The 24,897-nt window shown below is 45.9% G+C and overlaps 1 protein-coding gene across 2 annotated transcripts; it reads left to right on the top strand.

Annotated features, from left to right (window-relative positions):
- The first annotated feature begins 5 nt into the window (after positions 1 to 5).
- On the top strand, positions 6 to 24,183 carry TCAF2 (TRPM8 channel associated factor 2). 2 transcript variants are annotated; one of them, XM_037388291.1, is made up of 8 exons: positions 6 to 1,369; positions 9,680 to 10,313; positions 12,658 to 13,628; positions 15,468 to 15,562; positions 16,551 to 16,764; positions 17,583 to 17,822; positions 19,660 to 19,997; positions 22,765 to 24,183. In XM_037388291.1, the coding sequence occupies exons 2-8, from the start codon at positions 9,697 to 9,699 to the stop codon at positions 23,008 to 23,010; spliced, it is 2,721 nt and encodes a 906-aa protein (XP_037244188.1). In that variant the 5' UTR covers positions 6 to 1,369; positions 9,680 to 9,696; the 3' UTR covers positions 23,011 to 24,183. The 2 variants fall into 2 exon arrangements, with proteins under 2 accessions (XP_037244188.1, XP_037244187.1); XM_037388290.1 differs by lacking the exon at positions 6 to 1,369 and having other exon boundaries at positions 5,093 to 10,313.
- The last annotated feature ends 714 nt before the right edge of the window (positions 24,184 to 24,897 follow it).

Here is a 24,897-nt window from a genome sequence, read left to right as displayed (position 1 = left end):
AAAGCGCCCGGCCGTGCCAGGGGCCGGGGTGAAAGTGTGTATCGCCCCTGGGGGCGGAGAGGAGGGTGGGGAGGCGGCCGGCGTTACACGGCCGGAGGGTGAGGAAGAGGAGCAGGAGGAAGAGTTAATTGGGGGGGGGGGGGGAGAGGGCCGCTTGTGCAGCGCGGGCAGCGCGCCCACCTCCCGCAGGTGGCGCAGGGTCCGGCCCCGCAGCGGGGAGGGGCCGCTGCCCCCTGCGCTGCCCGGGCAAGGCGCTGCGCTCAGCTGGGCTCGGAGCAGAGCCAGCCCTGCTGCCGCCGCGGCCTCTGCAGCTGCCTGGCGCTTGCTTGCGTTTTCGCCCACCGCGAGCTGTGGACGAGCGCAGGAAAGGTAGAATCAGGCACGGGAGCAACGTGCCGGCAGCGAGCGTGCAGCCCCGGGAGCTCGGGGCATCCCCTGGCTTGCCGGGGTGGCGATCCCGTTAGAAATCATGTGCTTGAAAACGGTTTGTTAACCCTGGACCAGGACTCGCTTAGGGCGCAGAGTGCAGGCTGTGTGGCTTGTCTGTCCATATCCATAAGGGTTGGTAGCACCGTTTTGTACCTCAGCCTGCTGCTGGAATATTTGGGGATGCATCAAAAAAGGGATGCGCCCTCTGGATATGAAGAGTGCATTAGAGAGCATTAGTGCAAGTGTAGAGAAATTAGCAGACCAGATTATGGGCTTGCTCGGCATCTGCGCAAACCTCACGGGCTGAATGCTATTTTTGACCAAATCATTTGCCACTTCCCATGATGTAAAATCAAAACACGGACCTTGTCCGTCACTTCAGGCACAAATAAGGCCAAAATGTTAAACGTGTTCGGCGTTTCACTGCAAGCCATGGCTCCCACGGCCCCCTCGCACAGCTTTGCGCGCTCCCCGCGACGGCTGCGACTTCCCGCGGCGCTTTCCCGACCCTTCTTGAACTTTCCCTTCCCCTCTTCTCCTCCCGCTTTCCCGACGGGTGCTGGGCGCTGCCGGCCCCTCCTGCCCGCCTGCCGCAGCTGCTCCTGCTCGCCGGCGGCTCGGGAGAGGCGCTGGGGCTGCGCAACCGCGGCCGTAACGCGCACAGCCCCGGGGCGACGGCGGGGCGCGGGGAGCGGGCGCCCGCTTGTTGTGCGCCTAGTGGGTTTTGCATTGCTTCTTCAGCGTGACGTCTGATTCTTCCTTAAGGGTAACCGGTCACTGAAGGTAAAAGGGAAGAGGCTGACAGGCTGGTGCTCAGTCTACCGGAGTTGCTTTTCCAAACTGCGTTGCCATCCGGGCCTGTGCGGTGCAGAACGCCAAGTTCACAAGGGATCCCTGAACAGGCTGCAGGAGGTCTGGCAGCAGTATGTAAGATCGCTCTGTGAGTACGCATGTTGCATCTGCCCTGATTCTGCATGCAACCTGGACTTGTTCTGTGCCGGTATAAAGCTGCAGCTATACACACAGATTCCAGCTTCTGCCGATGCCAAAGGAAGGTAGTAACAAAGAGCCTAAATAAAGTACCTGCAATTACTTCAGTAGGTGGGTGTAAACTGGGAAATCTACGGGTTTCCCCTGAAAAAGAGATGCCTTTCAACCCCAGGCAAACATAAGTGCTTTAATACACTTTCAAACTGAGTAAGTGGAGAGGGAAAGAAACTTGTGGTTTCTGGGTGCATTTTGTCTAGAAGCTTCTAGCTGCTGTCAGTTTGCAGTTTAGCACGAGTAAGTTATTTGGCTGTAGATTAAATCTGTAGGAGGTACAAAGCTGGTTCTGCGCATAGACCCTAGACCCCGATACACTGAGGAACACAGAGGGAAGCATCTAAGCTGGTTCTGGCCCAGCAGGTCTAGCAGGTCTTGTTAGGGAAGGCACAGCAAAAACACGAGAGGTGCTTCTTCGTTTTGTCCCGTAATGAGTCTGCATGGTACTGAATTTACATTCTTCAGTCAGCGCTAACACACAAGTTAGGAGTACCCTAATTCATTGGGTTTGACCTCTCTTTTCACCTAGATGTTCTAATAATAAACCAATATGTTGGTTTAAAATAAACGTTTACTGGTCATCTGCCTTACGTTTGGCAATGAAGTTTCTGTTTGGGACTAGTACTTTTTCAGCTGTATATTGTATGCTTCATAATGCAGCATTTAAAAGTTGCAGTATGTAGAAACGGTGCTAAATTTGCCACAACTGCCAAACATGCTAGAACCAAGTTGAGGAAAGTGTTTAATAGTAAAAAAGAAAGATCTTTTAGTGGAGATCTCTTACCTTTTAGTGTTAGATATCTCATATTTTCAGCCATTCCTGTTTTCAGCATAGTGGTGCAAACTTACGTATGTAATTTAAACCCAGTACTGCGGGCTGTGTCCCTTAATAACTTTTCAACGACTGCCCAGATCTTGTTTAAGGGCCTCCCTTAGGGTACTACAGGCAGAACAGAAGTTGAAAGCAGGCTGTATCTGGAGGGCTTTATGGAAAAAGGGGGCAGAGGTAGTAGAAAAAAGGCAGTGAGCATTTTAGGTGATGTCAATGCTATAATGCTTTCGCTAGGGTATGTATGGGTGGAAGGTAGGTTGAAAGAGTCTCCCCTGTCTTTTAAGCCTTGGCTTTAGCCTCTTTTAAGGTGTGTTTATAGCACCACAGCATTGGAAAGGTGCCTTAATGTCATGTCAGGCCTGTTTTCAGAAGATATATGGTGGAGACAATTTTGAAACTAAAGACATTAACTAAGCAAGGTGAGGAGAATACAAAGGAAAGATTTTGGATCTTGGTGGGTACATTTAGGTGAAAACAAAAATTTTGGCAATAGCTTTCAGGCAGAGTGAAAGACAAGTGAGGTGATTGCCTAAAATAGCAGAGAATAGCCTGGGCAGTAAAATGCCCTGAAAAACGACTAATTGCAGCAATAGTCTGGAACAGCCTCCCAGAACACATCCAGACCAGCCTCCCAGGACATGAAGCCTATCTAAAGCTGGTCTGCAACATGCTGGAGTTATGAATAGGTTTATATAAAAACTTGCTAGAGATAGCAAGGTTTGGACGTAAAACGTAATGATGGCGTAAGGCAATGCAGCTCAGCTGTAGCTTTACTGACAGGTCCTGCAGAGGCCGGGGCAGGACTTGAGGTGGCCTAGCCCATCAAGAAGGACCTTTGGGGTGCTATCAAAGGGTCAGCTTCCCAGGTATGTCATGGCTCAAGTCACTGCACTGCGTAGGTTGACCACAGCCCCGCCGTGACAGGCTGTGTGGCCTTGGAGGTTCATTTGCCCAGTTGTGTGGATCAAGCTGGCACCACAGACGCACACAGATGGGGATAAGAAGTGAAGAATGCAGGTCTGTGCAAGTACAAAGATGACAGTATGAGATAACAGCAAAGAGAATATCCAAAAAGGGAACAATCTTGAATATTCATTTGTGATTGGAACATGAACTGAACCCAAGCTTATCATGAGCAAAGGTTTGGGCTTGATTGGCTTGAAAGGGCCAAGCACAGGGTGTAAGAAAGGAATAAAGGCAGAAGCCCCACACTCTGTGTCAACACAAACTCACCGGCTGGCAGACTAACAGCCTGGCCCTTGGCGGGGACGCCCCTGATGCCAACTGCCAGGAAAGACATGATTCAACCCAGTGTGGCTTGAGTGTGGTGAGGACATCTCTGGGAAAGCTAATACCAGAGGAACAGCTCATAGGGCATGGGAGGGAACAGTAATTTGTGCACCCAATGTTTTTTGAAATAAGGCCTTAAAACATGTATCGATTGTAAATCTAGCTGCAGTAACAAAGAACTAAGTAAACTTGGTACTTTTTCTACTTGGCATACATTTCTTCTGAGGCATTGTTTGGTTAGTCTCAGAATCCAAAATAAGCCCCAGATGCTCCTTGTTGGTGTATCACCCTTATACTGAGTTGAAAAAGAATATGATTTAAGAGATAAGGCATGGCTTGTAATACTTCTGCTTGTTGCATTGTAAAATATAATAGTGCATGACGGTAAGGAGGAAACAATGTTCAGTTTATGTGAACTGCACATTTTTTTGTTGCAGTAAGTGGTGCTACGCAATTCACAGTAAGGCACAAACCTTCACCAGTCTAACTGTACACTGTTAGTTTGTGTGACATGTCTTTGATAGGTCATTAAGGGTATCAGCTGCTGCCCACCACCTGAGTTACACCCTGCCTGTTCTTCGTGCTCAGCTTCAGTGAGCTGTCCCAGTATCCTTGCTTTCCCTTGCTCCCCGGCAGAATATAGCAAAACAAGTCCTGTGCTTTCCTTTTAGTTTAGAAGGGATAAAGTTGTTGGTTTCCCTCATCTTTTACCAACATCACTGCAGGCTATAGTAGATTGGTGCGGACGAGGTTATGCTTATCCCGTGCTTTAAAACCCAGCAACATTGAAAGGGAAATGATCTGTGCTGTTATACACAGCAGGCATGTAAATGAGGCTCAGCCCCTCTGGAAAAGGGCTCTGTATCAACAGTTGCTGGAGATTTCTGTGCTGCTCTCCTCCTCCTTCACCAACAGATGTCAACACTTCGCTAAAACTAGAGGCCAGAGGACTTGCGTTCAAGCAATTTCTCATTTTTTAAAAAATTATTTTCTAGTAAGGTTATGATTTCTTCTCCTGTGCTTCTGTACATTACTTTCTATTTGGTAATTTCATTCATGTGATACTTGCTGTCCTTTTTAGATCACAGGTGTAGATTTTTTAAAGAGACTATAAACAGCACTTTTTTGTATAGACATTTCTTCTGATTCAGTGTATCCCTGTCTTTACTGATCATAGCCGATCAGCTTGCTTTCAGTTCATAGGAAGTTAGTAAAATCAGTTTTATTAAGATGTTAATTACATTTCCAAATGCAAAATTATTTTGAAATACCCAGACAGATGTCATCAGCTGCTTTCATTTGGTTCTTTCTTTGCCTTATCTTGGAAAGCAACTAAGATGGCTGGACAGATGTGTGTTTAGACATTCATATTTTCTGTTTCTTTGCATCCTGTTAGCCAGTGAGTGTACCCTAATGCATGCATGTTAACACCACCAGAAGCGTACCCTAATGCATGCATGTTAACACCACCAGAAGCGTACCCTAATGCATGCATGTTAACACCACCAGAAAGCATGGGAAATTCCTGGTTTTTTCCTTAAAACACACCAGCATTTTACTCGGCTTTGAAATTATAGTGGTTTGTAATCTGCTGTAAAGTGCCATATAAAAGTAATAACATTAACAGTAATTACAGGTAATTGCCTGATTGATTCAGCTGCACTTTCACTAAAAATTATTTTTTTTTTAGTTTTTATTGGTTTTCAATCTGCTCTCTTATAACTCTAAACACTGTAACTGTAAACAACAAAAAAATAGTCGCTTCCTTTAATAATTGCTTTCTTGACCTAATTTTAGAGTGCCATTAATTTACAACCTAATCTACTACTTCTTTGGCTCTATTTCCCTTTGATGTATTTAGCTTTGTTTCTTTGACTTTTGTTATGTAACATTAGAAAGGCAAAGGCTTTTTTTGATGTATGTTTTTCTAACCTTGTATTTCCCATGCAAACTATTGCTTGGCTGCCTCCCGCTTCTCCATCTCACTTTTCCAGCTGTGTCAGGGGAAGTTCAGCTTGGACATTAGGAAAAGGTTCTTCACTGAGAGTGTGATCCGTCACTGGAACAGGCTCCTCAGGGAAGTGGACCAAGCCTGTCAGAGTTCAAGGAGCATCTGGGCAACACTCTTGGTCGTATGGTTTAGTTTTGGTAGTCCTGCAAGGAGCATGGAGTTGGACTCATGATCCTTATGGGTCTCTTCCAACTTGAGATATTCTGTGATCTCCACTAGGTGTCTTCTTTTACCATAGTTTTGAGCAGTTCTTTAAGAAGGGCTGTGGTCAAAGTTTAAGTGTTGTGTTCCCTTCTGCATGCAATCCATTGCACCTGAATTTATTGCTTCATCTCACCACCCTTCTTGCACATCGCTTAATCTTTACATTTTACGGCTTACTGCTTTAGCCTTCCCCACTGGTGGCTTCATGGTGCTTTTGCTTTCACAGGTGTCGAAAAGGGTGGGGAAGCATGCAGAGCATACCTGAGATGTTCAGTTCTGACAGTCATCATCTCCATCTTCAGGTTAACACAAATTTGAGCCCATTCTCAAGTGGTCCAGCCTCACAGTTACCCTGGATGCTGTATGTATGTGAGCACACACTGGCTAAGACCAAGTTCCTGATCCTCTAGTAGTGCAGAGCCTGAGCACATTCCTGCCCTGGCAGCAGCCTAGGCTCTCCCTTATGTGCTTAAGCCAGCTCTAAGGCCCACTTACTCTTGCAGTGTGCATTTGTGCTACATAGCATGCGAGTCTTAGAATCACAGAATCATAGAACAGTTTGGGTTGGAAGGGACTTTGAATTATCATCTAGTCCAACCCTCCTGCCCTGCTGGAGCATCTTTCGCTAGACCAGGTTACTCAAAACCTCATCCAACCTGACTTTGAACACTTCTACGGTTGGGGCATCCACAGCTTCTCTGGATAACCCATTCCAGTGTCTCACCACCCTCATCATAACAAATGTCTCCCTTATATCCAATCTAAATCTACCTTCTTTCAGTTTAAAACCTCACTTGATGATGAACAGACATAATGAATATAGTAAGTACTTTTGTCCCTTCAGCAAATGCCAAATGTCAGCATTTTTCTCCTTGCTCAATTTGCTGATAAACGTGAAAAAGAAAGAGCCCACCAGTTCTTTACTGCCTACAGACTTTGCAACATACTTGATGCTTGGTTACTGTGCAGACTGCTAAACTGTGAATCTGAAAGAAAAGACTGGAAACCCCCAAGTGTGCCCCCCACCATTTAGGAAGAGCAGCCAAATGTCTAGGACCTGTGTTTCTCGCACTCACTTAGGCTGCCTGTGTTCTTAACAAGTGATCCATTCCAGTGAATATCCTGTGCCTTTTGTCCTCTTCCTCTCAGGTACTGCACATTCCCGTGCTTTTTACTCGCTGAAATTCTCACAGGCTTTACAGGGACCTAAAAGACTTACCCCAAAGTGAGCGCTTGACACACAAAGTCTGTTCCCTTGTTCACCCTTAGAGCCCCCCCTCCCCGGTCACCTCTCTCCCAGAGATATTCTTCCTGAGTGGCCCAAGGGGTATTCCTTCCTTTGTACCTCATCCCTTTTGCCTGGATGTGATGACTTCAGGACAGCAGATGATGGAATCTTAAGTCTGCATTTAATGAAGCCCCAATACCTTGCAATTACATTTTTGTCCCTTTTCCAGAGACAGAAGAAATGCTAGGAGAGAATTAGTCGTCTGGCAGGATTTATAAATGTATGCTGCAATACCTACTCTCAATATTCTCAGCTCTGTGGGGATAGGGAACTGTCTGGAGGTGAGAAATGGAAGGGACAGGAGGGGAAGACAAGGAACTGAGAGTCTTTTGACTTGTTCAGGACACTGTCATGGAGAATTTGTACTTCCATGTTAAGAAGGGAAGTGGCCAAGTGAAGAGCTTCCCCTTCTCTCTGTGTGTGCCCAGGTGTAGTCGTCGTTTCCTCCTAATTGACACGAAAGTCACACAGCTCAGTCTTCTGCGGCTTCCCGCAGTTCTTGTCAGACATGTGTGTTCTCTGTCCCTGCTATGTTTTCTCCCTTCTCTCCGTAGAAAGAGGAAATCACCTGTAGTTGTGTCTGTTCTGAGTCTAACGAGTACACTTCCTTTCTTCTCTCCACACTCAAATGGTTAATGCAATGGAAGTGAAGAAATTGTGATTATATAGAACTTGGGAATTCTGTTATATGGTGAAAATTGCATTCCATTTAGAGAGAGTTAAAATCCTGTCCAAGACAGCCACACCATGTTCTGGATAAATGCCAGGGAGCACCCATGCTTTTGTGGGACCCAGTCTAGGAAGTTAGCTTTCAAATCCTGTGATAGGAAGGGTGCAGACTAAGAAGTAAGGGTTGCTTTTTACTGAATTTACTTCAAACCTAGTCCTGTAGGGTAGTCCTCAGGTAGAATACGAGTTGTTGAAACTATCCAACTGATTTTCCTCTCCCCTACGTTATGGTTAGTGTGTCAGTACAGGTACATTAGTATCAAGTCCACAGAAGCCACCAGAAAAAACTTCAGTGTTTTCCCAAACTGTGTTACTGCTTTGTTGCATGATTCCTGGTAAAACAACCTAAACTACTTAAACCTTGTATTTGCCTTTAAATGTCGGGCTTATTCAAACCTAGGGAAACAAAGCTGGACTTCGGACTAAGCCAGCAAACAAGCTAAATGACTGGGCAGTGTAGGTTTTATCCTATGTTAATCAGCAGCTTTGACTCATAAATCATATGTGGAGTCCCACGAGAGTGTGGGTGAAAAACAGGAGCTTCCAGGCATGTCCGGAGGATAAGCAATGGGAATGATACTGTCACTCTTGATTGGGTTGCTGTTTCTCAGCTCCCTGGGGCCTGTGACAAATCCAAATTAAGGATGCCGCTTCTCCAGGATTTCTCCATTTTCCTGTGTTTGCATGGCAAGGATTTACTTTCAGGGTAGCCAAATACGAAATGCATGTGCAGACCAGGGAAGGTCGCTGCAGTGTTGGCATGGGTGCTGCCAGGGAAAGGGCTAGGCTAGCCCCGGAGCTGCTCCTTCCCATGGTGTAGGCGTTGTGCTCCAAGTCAGCCTTGTGAATCCTGAATGACAGGAACTGGGTGGAGCTGGGTCATATTCTCTACTTCAAAACCTTCCTGTTTGCACAGCCACAGCTGCCCCAGCTCAGCAGAAGGTAACTTTGGTGAGGAGCTAAGCCAAGCATTCAACCTGAGGGAGCCTAAGTAGAGCACGTGTGATCCGTAGACCTCAAAAGCTTGGCAATCGAGGTCAGTACCACTCTCCTTACTTTATAGATGGGAAAACAGGTGAAAAAAAAGCTACAGAAAAGGGAAATTATTTCCTTGAGATCATGCGGCAGTTTGGATCAGGGAACTAGGGCATGAATCTCCTGTGCCCAGACCTGCTCTTCTAGGTACTGTGTGACTTAAACTGGCAGTTACTCCAGGGGAGCTGGTAGTCTCCATCATTTCTGCTTGATTCTCCTCCCCCTCACATCTCCTAATACTAAGCAAGGGCTTATTGTGCCTCAACGGAGTTAGAAAAGTACAACTTTGGAATACCATCTTGCAGCAGCTGTGTGTAACTCTGTACATAGCCAATTAGGAATTAAAATGTGGACCACATGTTTGAATTGTGCTGTGTGTTGTGTTGATAAGGTCTTTTAATTTTCTGGCTATTTCCATGTGAACCACCTCTACTGGACAAGCCTAGTCAACTTCCTGGAGTCTCTGGCACTCCCCCTTTCCAAATAAATGTTAATGGGAGAGTGAATAGTGAGTACTTATTTCCCTGTTCTTCTCCATGATGCATAGCAGAATTTGTTGGAACAGTCACTTTCTTTTCCTTCATCATTTTGATATACTTGTCACTTCTGTTTAAATGTTAAATAGTGTGGTAGCAAAGCCAAACACAAAAAAAATAATCCCAAATCCCTGAAAAAGTTTGTCCACAAAGCTGCTTCCAGTAAATGATTCCCGTTTGGAGTTCCTGCTAGACAACAAAGAAATGACTCCACAGGGTTATTACAGCTGTTTGTTATTGCTGAGCCATACTGTGATGAATGTTGGTCTTCTCTCCACCAGATAGGAGTGACCTGAAGATGAAACCCTCTGCCGCCTATGAGCTGTTAGTGGACGGTGTTGGGCAATGGGACTTCACTGGCAGTTTTGTTCCTTGTGAGCTGCTGCTTGTCGGAGAGGATGCCTACCCTGTGCTTATGAGCTCCAAGAAGCAGGTTCTGATTGCCGTTTCACAGTATGGGAAGGGCCGGATGGTGGTTGTTTCCCATGAAGGAATCTTGAAGGACTCCAAGTTCTCCCAGTTCCTCAGAAATGCTGTGGAGTGGCTCAAGCCTTCCCCCGAGGCCCTGGTTGGGGTCCATCCTCATCTGGATTCCCTCTCCCAGCTGCTGCTCAGGGCTGGCACCGCAGTGCAGGCGGGGGCAGAGCTCAGCCCCTCGCTGGGGGTGTACTGTATGGACGCCTATGGCAGCGCGCGGGCGAAAGACCTGGTTGGCTTTGTGGCGGGGGGGGGAGGGCTGCTGGTTGGAGGCCAGGCCTGGCACTGGGCTAGTCAACATGGCAAGGAGAAGGTGCTGTTGGAGTTCCCTGGGAACCAGGTGACCAGCGTGGCTGGCATATATTTCACGGGAAACGCTGTGGAGAAAGGCATCTTCAAAGTCGCCAAGAAAATTCCCAAGATCCCATTAATTGTCCCGTGAGTATCTGAATTGCTCTCTATGTAAACAACTGATCAGGTTATGCAGGTGAGGGGTTTACAGAAGATTCTTGAGGTGAGAGATGAGGATGATGGTGAATGCTGGTTCTTTAATAGCCAGGATGGGATGCAACTGTTTGTCTTTTTTTTTTTTAAGAGGGACTTTCCACTGTTTGCAATTGGGAAGATTTATGTCTTTGACTGCTTCCAGGACAGCTGGGCCAGGTCCAGGGAGTTTCTTCAGAGGGAAGGAAATGAGGGGAGCCATCTTTTAAAGCAGTCTGCCTGATGAAGCGTGCCTGAGTGCAATGTGCAGCAAACACAGGGACAGGAGGAACGACTCCTACTCCCCACGTGTGTGTGTGTTCGGAGCAGCTTTCCAGCAGTTCAAAACCAGGTTGGAGATGGAGCACAAGGCCACCTCTCTGGGCCAGGCTCTGGCTGGCAGCTGCTAAACCTGTTTAGCCTGTTACTTGCGGAAATTCACCTTCTGCAAGTGAAACCCTGAGGCTGGAGCAGGGCTGAGGAGATCGCCTGAGTGCCACTTCCCTTCTCAGCTTCTGGCAGGCTGTGGGCAGGAAATCTCCATGCTCCTAGTTTGGGCTCCCAGCCTGATCCTTTGGGACCTGGAGCAGCAGGTGTAATGCTCAGGGTTGCTGTGACTCATATCGCACAGCTGACCTGGCAGCGGAGTGCCATCTTTTTCTTCCCCACCTCCCCGTGCCAGTGGGTGTGCCAGGCTGTGCCTCTGGCCACTTTCCACCAAGTTACACAAGGTGCAGTGGGTTCTCCGAGGAGCGTGAGTGCTGCTGCGCTTCCTCTGTGTGGCAGCTTCATTTCACTGCAGTGAAAGCTGCAACAATGACGATAAAATTCCCTGCAAGTCTTTTCTTCGCAGGCTTTTCCTTGTGGATATATAGTACTAAATTTCTAATATTTTCAAATAATTGCATCTGATGCTTACTGGATCAGTTTGTGTCTGCTCAGTTTGTATCCCAATAAAGGTAGCAGAAAGCTCTGCTGTTGAATTCAGCGAAATGCTTAGGACACAGCTAACAAATGAAGTTACTTAATTAAATTTTGCCGATTGGTTTTTCTTCCCACCTGCATTGTGTGGGCATGTTCCCACCGCCTCATGCACAGTGTGTGGAAGAGGGAGAGGGGTGGACAATTCACCAGAGAAAAATTACATAGCAATTAACAAGACTTTAAATGGTAACTAAGGGTGAATTACACCTTTTTGGGGGTGCTTTTGTGGTAGTTTTGGTTGGATCCAGAGCCACAGAGAAATTTAGATACCTAATTTCCATGTAATACAATGGCTCTGTGTATTTGGGCCTTCCTGCTGGCCTTTGCTTAACTCACGGAGAATCAGACTGCAGCCCAAGGCAGGTGCTGTGCCATATGCCTGCGCACATACTCTGTGCGACAAAGGGTTTCAGTAAAGTAATAACCAAAGGAGAGCTGCAGATTTAATTCCTGTCCTACGGGCATACAGAGGAGCAGCAGCATTTATTCTTGAGCTGGCTGCAGTGGCCGCAGAACAACAGATTATTTCCAGGTGTTGAAGGAAAACTGTGTTTGGCAGAACCAGGAGAAAGTGTAAACAAAGCACATGAGAGTAATTTGATGTGTCTTTCTGCACCATGACATATAGCAGTTATATGGAAATAGCAGAGATAAGAGGACCTTGCACCATATAATCTCTTTATGTTGTGGAGACCAACTAGTAGTAACGTGAGGACTATGTGTTAGGGCCCTGGTTCAACTTCTAGTCAGTCATTAGTTGTCTAGCTGTGTGTCTGCCTGGCCATCTAGCCCATCTGGCCTAGCCGCCCTTTCTTCAGTTCTCAAAGTGGCAGAGGCTGGGAGAAGGCGGCGTAGAGAAATCTTTTGGGCTTGCCTGATTGATAATGACTAGGGTGGGGTAAATGGAGAAAGTTTCTGTCAGAGGAGATGTGCCAATTCCCACATCATTTGCAGTTTAAACCTGCAGTTTAAAAAATATGAAACATCTCATTTTTTCTTTTCTGCAATGTATTTCGATTTTCAAGCTGCTCTTCAAAGTCAGAGGTCTAGAAGCATCCCTTCGAACTCTTCCTACTCTCCTTTTTTTTAAAATGAGTGCTGAGATTCTTACAGATTTGCTTGACTGCAAAAAACTGAGGCTTTAAAAGGAGAAAAATTGAGGTGTTGATGGGTTTGTTGTTTTTTTTTTAAAAATGAAAGAACTGACGAGATGTACAAGGATGAGGGAGGAAGAAGAGGCAGGGCTGTACAAGGTGGCCTTTTGTGCAGAGGATTCAGGATAGGGGGCTAACCTGGACCTCTCTTGGTTCTGCAGGCACCAGGCCAACCTCAGCCTTGATGTGGAGTTTCTCCTGCGTGGTGTGTCAGAGCTGGATTTGGTGACAGGGGGTGTACCCTCCATCTTGCTGGTGCATGGTGTACTGTCCTTCCCGCTCTGCCTGGACAGCTCGCACCGCTGCTTCTTAGCTGCGGCACGCTACGGCCGAGGCCGTGTTGTGGTGGCAACCCATGAGAGCCAGCTGTTCTCCCCAAAGCTGGCCAGGTTCCTACTCAATGCTGTCTGCTGGCTGGATGCTGGGAAAAAGGGGCTGGTGGGGGTGGATGCCAGCCTGAAGAAACTGTGTAGCCTCCTCTCTCAGGAAGAGGTGAAGTCACAGGTGTCACAGCTGACAGGTGACCTGAGTGTGTACTGCTGCTCTTCTTACAGCGACAGAGATGCGGAGAGGGTTCACGCTTTTGTGGCAGAGGGAGGTGGGTTACTGATTGGAGGCCAGGCCTGGTACTGGGCTTCCCAGAATCATGGCAAAGCTGCTGTGGCAGAATATCCTGGCAACAAAATCCTGAACCGTTTTGGGCTGAGCATCCTGGGGCAGAGCGTCAAGGCAGCTAAGCACCCGGCGGTGGGCTCTGGGGAGCACTACCACTTCCGCAAGGCGCTGGCTCTTTTCAACAGACATGTAGAGAAGCATGAGGAGCTCAAGGCCCCCTTGAAGGACTGGCTGCAAAGGCTAGCACAAGACTGTGCTGCCTTTCTGCACATCCCAGCCCATGACTGCCCTGCATATGCCTCGCTCCACCGCATCCTGACCAAAGTGCTTCAGAGAAGTGGGATCCCACATGTCAGCAGGCAATGCCCTGTCAAGAGCAACTCCAAAGAAGCAGTCCTTCTCTGCATGGCGACCGAGCTGTCCCTCACCATGACGGACAGTGCAGCCCTAGTGCAGAAATCTGCTGCTGGGGTCTGCACCCTCCCTGTCACTGTGGAAATTGATGGCACAAACCCAGGTGAGGAGCCTATCCCCCTTCCTCTTGAGGCATCCTGTTGCTGGGATCGGTGGGGCGCCTGTCCTCAGTGTGCGTGTGTCTGCGTGTGCCTGAACATGGGCACAGGCACTTTGGGGAGAAGAACCACCTAACAAGTGCCTCAGGGTTCTCGCACAGCACAGTGGCTTTGCAAGAAAGCAAGAAAGCTTCCTTGAGAAACTCTGGGCTCTACACTGCAAATTGTTGTTGGCATAGTTGTGCTGATGCAGCCGTCTATGGGCCATCCTGTGAAGGGGTAGGAGTTAGGAACAAAATGTTTATCTAGATAATTTCAGCCTGAGTTGTAGCACGGTCTCACAACTTGTGTCAGCACACTTGATGGAGTGAAGGTCTGGTTTTAGGGGTGATAAAAACAAGAGGCTGAAAGCATGGTGGGAACTTCTTGGGCTGACACCGCCACTGAAGCCGAAGTACTTGGTAATTACACCCTGAATGATTTGTCTAAGCTTAGGCCTTGTATCTCTACAACCTCGCTGAGATTCCGGCTTACAGCTGATTAGGTTAAATTTCACTGGTAAAGTATTATCCCCTGGACAGGTTAATCTTTTTTTTTGTATTAGAATATGATTGAGAGGAGTTGTTTCCAAACTGTTCTAATGAGATAAAGGAGACTTTGCTGGAGTGGCAATGTCCGAGTGCAGAGGATATGCAGAGAGAAAAGTTGTGGAATAACTGCTCACTGGTTTTAACACTACTGAGTCAGGACAAAAAGGAAAAATTGTTAGGGTTGGCTGAACTGAATGCCAATTGGATTGAACATAGTATTTTGTTTGACCAGAAATACTCAGAATTTGTGTCATTTGATATGAGCAGAAAAGAACGAAATGCCAGCAAACTCTGAACACCATTTCAAAACTGCCTTTGGTGTAAATTCAGCAAAACTGAGTTGAATTGGTGAAACACTGTGATATAGTCTAATTTGCATTTTTCCTTGGATTAGGTTTTGCTTGACAAAACTGGCCCCACCTTCTTAGAGGACAGGAGAGGTTGTAAGTTGGGTGCTATATGACAGTTGAACCCTTTTTAGGACTTTTACTGTTTGTGTTGAAATATGCTTGAGTAAACTTTATGTCAGAACTATGTAGTGGATTTTGCCCAATTGGTGCAGTAGAGATGGATCAGTTTTGCACTGTGTATTGCAAGCATTTACAGATATCTAAGGAGAGGAGACTTGCATTTCCGTGGCAAGACCGTCTAGAAACATGCTGAATTGTAGTAGTATGGTGGAGTAGCCATTTTACAGTTACACCTAGCACAGGACATTCCTTTTAGACTTTCTCATAACTTCACTCAGCTAGAAACGGGAATTCCTGTGGGACCCAGCTTGTGCCAGACCAGTCAGTAAGGAAAAATGCAATGTCACTGTCAGTCTATTATTTAGGAAATGGATTATGATCATTGCAACTTCAACCATGTTTAATGCCACCACAGTATGCACCTCTTATGAGGGCTTTAATGTAAGAAGATCTGAGTGGAGAAGGTATGGGGGGGGTGGTTTCTCTTTTTTTCTTCTTGTTTTTAAAAGATACTAGTAAACACATTTAAGCTTGGCCTTTCCAGAAGTTCAGATTTGGGTGGGTTTGCTTGCTAATGGTGTGTTGATTTGTTCACGCTGCTACCCTATTGCTTTAAAACTATTTCTGACAGGTTGGGTAAAACACGAGACAGTTCTGTGAGTGTAGAGCAAGGGAAGAGAAAAGAATGGAAGATTCTTCTGTTGCAGCTTGAAATCTCCAGAATCCATAACATCAGGCCAAAGAAGTGCTTGCTTGTTTAGGTCTGTGTTCTCTTACCTTCTAGGTAAGACAGCCTGGAGGAGTACAGGACTCTACCTACCTGAAGGGCATACAGCAGTTATAACATTCCCATGCCTGGCAGTCGGTGCTGGTCTGAAGGTAAGCTGTCTCTAGTTTGGCTTGTGTTTACACTGATGTATTTGTCAGGTGGGCACTCCAAAATAGCACGGAGAAGGTTTTTCTCCTTACTGGTTTTGCTGCCTTTTCAGTCCTTTCCTACTGCTGCCATCCTGTGGCATTTCCATGTATTCTCATAATTTTTCACCTTGTTTCCCACTCTCTTCTGCATTCCTCGGATTTCTGTTTGCTGGTGGGATAATTCAGTGTGGCTGCTGCCTGAAGGCAGCTCTGTTTGTTATTGTGCAGAGAGAAGTGATTAAGGTGATTTTCAGGCCCAAGATAACTATTTGGGCCCTTCTTTGCACCAAACTTAGTTCTCTATCTGCAGATCTCTCATACGGTACTTTCACAGTGCTGTCACTATTGCTCATGTAGATGTATCCCGATCAGATATAAACAGGTTACTTGGGATCCTGTTCTCTGTGAAGCAGATAAATGCTTACCTGCTTGAATATTTTTTTGCAGTGAGCTCCCTGCGGTTGAAATGCTGAGTTAACTCAGGTGTTACTGTCTGATCCTGCAGCCACAGGCTGTCTGTTTTACTGTATGAGGACCAAGAAAGAGGCACAATAAAAGAAGCCAGCAGTGATCACATCTATCCAACTCGTATGTTATAGGATGTGACTTTGATGGTGGTGAAAGAGTGATCAATCCAAGTAAAGAATTCACTGCTGTACCCCGAGCTGCTGCTGAAGGATGTAGTTAAGCCAGTAATAATGGGAGTATAGCTGTAAGACTGTCTGAGACAGGAATAGCACTGAACTTCACCAGCTTTTTTTCACTGTATTTACTGCTTCTGGTCACCACAGGCTGAAAACTTGAACTAGGCTGGAGTCAGAGGGCTGCTTCTGTGTTCTTGCCCTGCAGGGACAGTGCTGCAGCAGACACAACTCAGGGAGTTGCAGTCAGTCTGCCAGATCACACTTGGAGCCCTTTGACCAGCTGTTCCTACCCTTCTCTTTGCCAGGTGCAGATTGGGTGTCACACGGATGACCTCTCTCATGCCACAGAGCTGAAACGGGCCCCAGTGGTAATACGCACCTGTGATATTGCCTGCCAGAAACAGTCTGTTTCCTGCCTCTGGGGTGGCCTCATTTACATCGTCGTACCAGCAAAGAGCATCCTGGGGAAAGTGCCCATCACGGTAGAAGGGGCAGTCAGAGCTCCTTTCTTCAAGCTTGGTAGGTTTGTTTACCTTGGTGCCTTTCTCCTTAGTGCTGCTCACAGATGCTCTGTCCCTGTGACTGAAAGATGGTCCTGTGCTTAGGAACATCTTAGAAATGCCTGGATTTAGGAATACCTAGATTTAGTTTCCTTACTTTGTTGTCCTCTGGGATTCCAGGTAAGTCAGTTAGTCACTCTGCGCCTGCTACATGGCAGGAGGTTGGTGAAGAAGTTGTCACAAAATGGGCAGGGTTTGTCCAAGCCGACATTTCTTGGAGGTTGGGGTTGTAATTTCTGATGGAAACCGTTGCATTGGAGGGAGACAGGCCGACCTCTGAAATGACAAAGCCTGCCTTGCGCTCTGCATGCTTTACTGTGCCCCCATATGTCCATCTCTAGTCCCTACAGTAAATCTGAATTTTCCATGTTTCCATCAGTTTCTCTTCTCTTCCTCTATGCAATTTCTTCCTGCTCTTCTGGCAAAGTAAACAAAACCAGTGTTGTTATATGAAACAACAAATCTGCGCTGGAAAAGAAAAAAGGAGATCATCAAGGCCTGCTGGAGAAACCTGATGTGGATCTGTTCTTGCTATGCTACCCATCTGGTATATGCCAGCTCTTTTCTGTCTGTTTCTCATCCATTAAAGAGCCTGAGGAGACTTACAAGCAGAGGATGAGGATTAACTAGTTAACAGCCATCACCCCCAGTCATGCAACTACTACATACTGTTTTTCAAGAATTTCATGACTGTGGTCTCTTTTTCCAGCTTGCCCTCTGGGAGCATGCTCAAAAGTCATAGCTGTGCTTAACTGACTTTCTGTGGTGTTGATGTAGGGGAGACGTGTGAAAACCAGTGGAAGGACTGTATCCGGCACTACCCTGCTCCCTGGGCAGAACTGGCTGTTGAGAATCTCATCCTGACGGTGCCATCTGACAACATCCGCCACATGAAGAACCCACAGCCACTGCTGACCCTGTGGAATGAGATCATGGTGGCGATAAGCAAATTGGCAGCCATACCAACAAAATTCCCAAGGCCAGAGAGGATTGTAACAGATGTCCAGATCTCGTGTGGTAGGTACATTGCCATATGGCCTTCTCAAGGGCTGAGAGACAAGTGGCCTCTAGCAGCAACGTCTGTTCCTTCAAGGTTATTTTGCTAAAACCAGACTGGGAACATATGTAAGGTGTTAAATGACTGTGACCCTTGCATAATTGTGAGCTACTCCATCAGGATCAAGACATGGTAGGGCTGGGCTTAAAAAATGTATTGACCCTTTCGGATGCCTCCCTGCTCTCAAAACTCTCACTCAGCTGTTCTTCTGCCTGGGTGTGTTAAGAGGCAGAGCTGCTGACTGCAGTGGCTTTGACTCACATGTAGTTACTCATTCTCCCTCCTGAATGCACTGCAGAGTCAGTACAGCTAGGAGACACCAACCTGGTTTCTATTTTTTCCCTGCCTCAGCCACAGGCCTGTTCTCACACATTCAGTGACAGCTGTTAAACCTGTGTGTGCCTACCTGCTGGAGATGGGCTCCACAAAGGTTATTGTGGGCAAGGCTTAGCCTAAAAAAATGTGTGCCTGAGATGATGGCAATGAGGAAGTACAACCAGTATCACTGTCAAAGCTCGTGAGAGTGTAGTTTTGCAACTGATGCTCCTCCACCCCAGCTTTCCCAGTTATGAACGGAGTGCATTTGATCTAGAGTCAAATTATATGGTAAATTTGGAACTTTGCAATACAAGTTTTGTTGTTTTTCAAAATAGACTGATTAAATTCATCATCCAACAATGAGACGTGGGCTTGGCATGAACCCTGATGTCCTAACCCATTGCTAAGCCACATGGAAAGAATTTGTTGCACATCTTGGGAGTGTTAATTTCTGCTGTCCTGAGCAAATGCCAGTTAAAAATAGTCTGCAGGCATAAAATTCCCTTCTGTTTTGGGTAGACTAAATGGTTTCATTTGCATTTCTGAACCAGAACTTTTTGGATACCCATGGCTGCTAAATGCATGCTTCCCTCTTTTTGAAAAAGAGGGAGCTCAAGATCTTTAATAGTTCCTGCAGGAAAGGATTTGCCATTTGTGTTCTCCCACTTGGGTAGTCTACAAGCTTAGTGTTCAGTCAGAGCCAGCTGTGTAGGCTCCCTATGTAGTGAGTGTCAAGGGCTGCTTATCCCCTGCTGCAATAGGTGTTTGAGTTCAGGGACATGACCTAGCGTGAAGTTTTGGGATCTTCAAGAAGAAGGAAAAATTAGGGATGAAGACACCAAGGAGACATAAGTAACATCTCTTGCAGCACAGATTTCTTGCCTAGCATAGTGCTGGGAAGTTGTTTATAGACTAGCTCTCCTATGAGGTTAAGAATAGGCTTAAACATAACAAATTCTGCAGCCCTTACACGTGACAAATTGTGACTTCCATGTGCCTCATCCACATTGCTGACTACTGGAGTGCAGACCTGCAGTACCCACACTCTACATAGGAAGACTCAAGGTCTTCCAGGGTGCTGAATCACATTATTGCATGGTTGGGTTCATGTCACCTGTGCTCAGTTTGGGTTCAGGTGTATCCTGGGCAATGGTCAGGCTTTTCCCCCCTCATCCTAAAATCTCAACCTCAGTCCAGCCTTGAGTGTATGCTCATGTATGAAAAGGGAAAGCAGGAGAAACTGTGCTTAAGTGATAGTTCAGTATTACCTTTACACTCCTTGTTTGACTGTTTGTTAGGGTGAAACTTGTAGTATTGCCTTATCTCACGAAGGGAAATGTTTATCATTCATAGTAATACAGTGTGGATTGTGAGGCAGAGGAAAGGCACTAGAGAAATGAAATAAAATACAGTCATTTATATCTAAGAGGCATTGGGGTGAGCACTTACGATGTGTGTTGGTACCTGTCTTTCCTGCAGGCTGGATGCATGCTGGCTACCCCATCATGGGCCACCTAGATTCAGTGAAGGAGATGTTAGACATGAAGCACATGCAAACTGCTGGTCTTTGGGGTCCTGTCCATGAGCTGGGACACAATCAACAGCAGCAAGCATGGGAATTTCCCCCTCATACCACAGAGGCCACCTGCAACCTCTGGTCTGTCTATGTTCACGAGGAGGTGCTGGGGATTCCCAGACATCAGGCCCATCAGGCACTTAAGTCACAGTGTCGGGAGGCAAGGATAAGAGAGTATCTGAAGAAAGGTGCTCAACTGAAGAACTGGGAGATGTGGACTGCTCTGGAGACGTACCTGCAGGTAACTGGGAAAAGCAGGTGTATTCTTAGTGCAGTCAGTGAAGCTTGTGTCAGAAGGATGTCTGCAGCCTGGTGGCTGTAGCTGTCATGCCTTTTAAATGTTTGCTTACAATCTGGGTTCATCTTAGGTTCAGAAAGCACCTGAGAGGTATACACACAGAGCGTCTAATGCTGATGTCTACTGAAAACCTTCTTTTGCCAGACTTGGGCTTAGCCACTCAGGGAGAGAGCTAAGAGCAATATACTAATCTTTCTCTCTGGAAAAGAAACAGCAACTGCTTCTTGTAGTACAGCATGGGAAAAGGGTGGTCAAACTTGGGAACAGCTCATTAATCTGCTGCAGATTTCCTGTGGGACATTGGGCTAGCTGGCAAAACAACCCTTGGCATTGTCAAGTGTCTAGAAGAGCCAGGCTTCTAGCAGTGTCCTGGTGAGTTACATGGCTAGGCTGTTCTTTACAAAACCTAGCAAAGAGTGGGGTGTGCCTGTCAGCTGATGCGCTGTGTGGAGCCAGTGTAGTTCATCAAGGGGCAAGAGGATGGATTCAGCTTATCCTCCCGCACATGTAACTGAATCCATTACTGTGGTCAAGCCTTTACAATCATGACTCCTGTCCTAGATTAAAGTGCGTTCTCTTGGGAAACATGTGAGAGAGATTTTTCTCTTCCCCTTTTCCCTTTATCCTTATAGCAACTAGTGTAATTTAGCAACTAGAGCACTCAACCTGATTTTAACTGGGACTGTAAGGCAAAAGTCCATTATAATGGCTTAAGCTACTGACTGTTGTGAGGTGAGTATCCCTCAGCCCCCTTGTCTGGGAGCTCTCACAGCTTAGACAAATAACAAAATATTGGAGGAGTACTGGTCCTGACTTTTCCACTTCCTAGAGAAGGGCCTGAATCATCAAGCTGAAGAGTCAATCTCTGTTTTCTCTGGTGCAACAAATATCAAAAGAGTTACACAGAGCGGAACAGTTGCAAAAGGGGAAATTTTCCCACAGTACCAGTTTGGCCACTGCCCCACTGCCTCACCCACACCCTGAAGGCTGGGATCTCCCATCTGCTGTCTGGCTAACGGGACTAGTAATATCTGGCTACCTATCCAGGACTGCTGGGATAAATGTGACATGAAAGAGCAATTACAGTTCTGTCTATATATTGTCCCTATTACAGCCATAATATGGGTTTTTTTTCTATGGAATGGTTTCTGCATTCCTTTGAGCTCCTCCTTTGGCTGCCATTTAGACACTTTTCACATTCCTTCAGGAAGTCGTCAGCCTTCTTCAGGCCTGTTTAGGTCCAACTCCTGTCTGGTTCTTACATTGCATGGCAGCACACGGTGTCTTGCCACAGCCTGATGGAGCAGCCGTCTCTCGGAGTTCGACCTGGATACCATTTACCTCTCCAGAGTGGTCCCTAAAGCCTGTCACACAGTTTTTGCAAAAAAAGAGTGTAAAACAATTAGAAAATCAGTTAATTGGCTCAAGAGATTTACGGATTAAAATGGAACAACAAAACTCCTATCTATACCGTTCTGTCTTCACCTCCTCACTGCTTGCTTTAAAGTAAAGTCAGAGACCTCCAACGTTCTGTCTAGACTAGGAAAAAGAAGCACTTCTAGGATACTCCAGGGCACTGGCTCCACCAGTTGTCCAGGATGTGCCACAGCCAACCCCACAAAGACCTGAAGACCTGTGTTTTCTTCTCATAGAAAACTGGCCACAGGAGAGGGAACAGACTATTTTCACTGTGGACATGTTGTGACAAGGTGTTGGGAAGTGTGTGGGGTGGATACTTGAACTCAGGGTGCAGGAGATGCTCCTGCATTCTGCAGTTCAGACATAACCTAACATGGTGTGGAGCCTCCTCCAGTATAAGTTGGCTTACTGCTTTTGACCTGCCACAAGACCAGACCCCTTCATCTCCCACCTTCCACTCAGCCTCCTCGTGGCTCTCCAGCCTTCTCACAAAAAGATACTGCCTAGTCTATAGCTAGTCTCAGCACCAGGAGTTTCCATATCAATAGGGGATTATCAAAGGTAGATAACCTGCCTGTTTGTTCTGTCTAATGTAGAAGTGCTGTCTCCTCCTTAGCTGTTCCAGCACGATGAAGGATTTGTGGAATGCGATTTAGTGTCAATCTGTTTAGTATCAGGAGTGAGGTCATGGCTTGGTAAAAGAACTATGGACACTGAGTAGACATTCTGCATCCTGTCTTGCTGTGATTCCACATCAGCTCTTTGTATTAACCTCATCTTGAGCAACAACGTAGGTTTCCCATCCCGCTTTAAAATCCTTACTCATGCAACAGCAGTTTTCCTATCTGGATCCCTTTTGTTCTTATTCCTAGCCAAAGCATGCCCTGCTCACAATCTCTCATTCCTGTTTTCTGTTTACTCCTTGCTCTCCTGTGCTCCTTCTTTCTGGGTTTTTTGTCAGTGTCCTCTTTGATGCTTTTTCACTGAACAAGCAGCTTTCCTCTGCCCAAAGGGGCAGGAGTTTGTATAGTAGGCTGCTGACATTTGTGACTGCTCCCAAGGTATCTTTCATCTGTTTTGGGAAGCCAGTGTAATGGGGAGGTGTATTTGTCTGTACTCTGGCGCTGTAAGTTATGCTCTGAAGCCTGAAAGTTGGATGCCTTCATTTAATTTTATGTTCATTCTAAAAGACGCTGCAGAAACCTACAGAATTTTCTACTGCTTGCAACACAGGAATAATGCCAGTGAAATGAGGACTTCATTGTTTTTACACTATATTCTTCTCCATCAGTTGCAGGAAGGGTTTGGTTGGGACCCCTTCACCCACCTCTTCTCTGACTACCAGAAAATGTCCACCATCCCAAAAGACAACCCTTCTAAGATGAACTTGTGGGCACAGAAGTTTTCTCAGCAGGTGAATAAGAATTTGGCTCCATTTTTTACAGCCTGGGGATGGCCTATCAAGAAAGAGCTGTCTGCGGAACTGTCCTCTTTACCCAGCTGGGAACAGGACCCAATGAGATCCTATAGACCATGAAGGAAAAATATCCAAACGTTGATTCTCATACTATCTATAGCGTATCTTTTCGTCCCTGTATGCTGCATGGTAGCTCACTGGGTGCTTAGCTTTACACTGAATTGCTGTCAGTGGAGGTCAGCCCCAACAGAAATTAACAGAAACTTGTGTGCAGATCAGCAACCGTCTGAGGCATCTTCTGAAGGGTTAAATAACAAAATGAGCTTTGTTCTGGGTTCTTCACCTCAGGAGGAATGTAACTGAGTAGATTTGGTTCCTGCAGAACCTTTCTCTGCAGGAAGTTTTCAGGATGGAACGGTCACTGAAGTGGTCTCGAAGACAATACCAATAGAATATGGATCTTTAAAGCAAATAGTAGCCTGCACAATGTTGTATTCTTCAGTTATAATCCCAGTAACATGAGATTTTCGCTATGGGTTTAGTTACCCTAAAATCCCTAATTTTTAATCACTCTAAGTGTGCAGAACTTCCACAACTATTGTCATGAAAGTGACCTTATAACGCTTATCTACAGCTTATATAATACTGAAATACTGTAGATTTCTTCCTACATTGTATGACTGTGTGACCCAACACCCACCTTTATGTGAATAGTTTAATTATAAGTTGTATCTGTCACTTATCACAGCCTGGCAGCAAGATACATGCCGTGAAAGATGGGAGAGCAGAAAAAAAGAGGTGACTTCGTTGTAGTCAGTTACGGTTTAACTCATGGACTCCTCAAAGGTTAAAAAATAGGTGCTGACATGACAGCATGAGGGAGCAGAGAGGTGGAAGACAGCAGTGGACCAGCCTTTTCCACAGAGCAACAGAAGTTAACGGCTTTGCTATTGTGGGAGCTGGTACGCATGTTAATGCTTAGCCTAATAGCTTACCAGTCCCAACCCATTCCTTGTGTATCAGCAATAAATAAAACAATCGTTGTGGACTTACAGACTGTGCATGTGGTCCTACTTTCACATCTCTATGCCCAGTAAGAAAAGCCTAAATGGAAGTATTCCAAAGATTTGGTACAGCAGCTTTTCTTTTTTCATTCTGGCTCAGATGTGGTTCCAATTTCCCTGTGATTAATTGGCCTAATATTTTGCTTTGTCTTTCAAACTTTCTTTCTATTCTTACTCACTACTAGTTTGGGTTGTTCTTGCAACAAAATAAATGCAGAGGCTAATTATAGCTTGGACAGTGTTTCAGTAGTGATTTGGTCATGGTTTGGAGATTCAAAAGAAAATTCACATAGTGTAAAGATTTAGACCTGACCCTACCTACAGAAGTAGAATTCATCCCTAATGAGTTTATGAATAAAAGTTGAGTTCATATTCCATTAAAAAAAATGGAAAATATAATCAGATCTGTTACCTAAGTATGGCAGGATCTGTTCTTTTTTTCATGAATGGCACAACAAAATGAATCTTGAAATACTTAGGAGAAAAAAGGACAAAAGAAAAAGGTGATGGGTTGGATTCTGGCCTAAGGTGAACTTGTCCAACCATAGGGATTCCAATGGAGAAGCTACAATTTACACCAGCCCTAAATGCAGCCTGAAATATTTAGGCATACATAGTAACAAAATTCAAAACTAGACTTAACTCAGATTGTTACCCTTGGAATGGTGTCTGTTCTCCTCCATAAAGTTAAAAAAATAAATAATAAAAAGCAACATAGTATAAATCAGAAAAGACTGGCACATTGCAGGACTGAATTTTGCAATTCCATATCCACTAGTTATGGTGCATGCTGGAGTAGCCCGTCAAAGCAGAAACTCAGATTGTAGAAATAAGGAAATGTTAGCACACAGACAGATTGCAAAGTAACACATGAAACATTTAAAAATTCCTGTGAAAATGTAATTCAAGCAGCAGTCACAGAGCAATTCAGCATGCAGTCTGG

This window comes from Falco rusticolus, chromosome 5, assembly GCF_015220075.1.
Source record: "Falco rusticolus isolate bFalRus1 chromosome 5, bFalRus1.pri, whole genome shotgun sequence".
Taxonomy (NCBI): Eukaryota; Metazoa; Chordata; class Aves; order Falconiformes; family Falconidae; genus Falco; species Falco rusticolus.
This window is presented reverse-complemented; position numbering and strand designations above follow the sequence as displayed.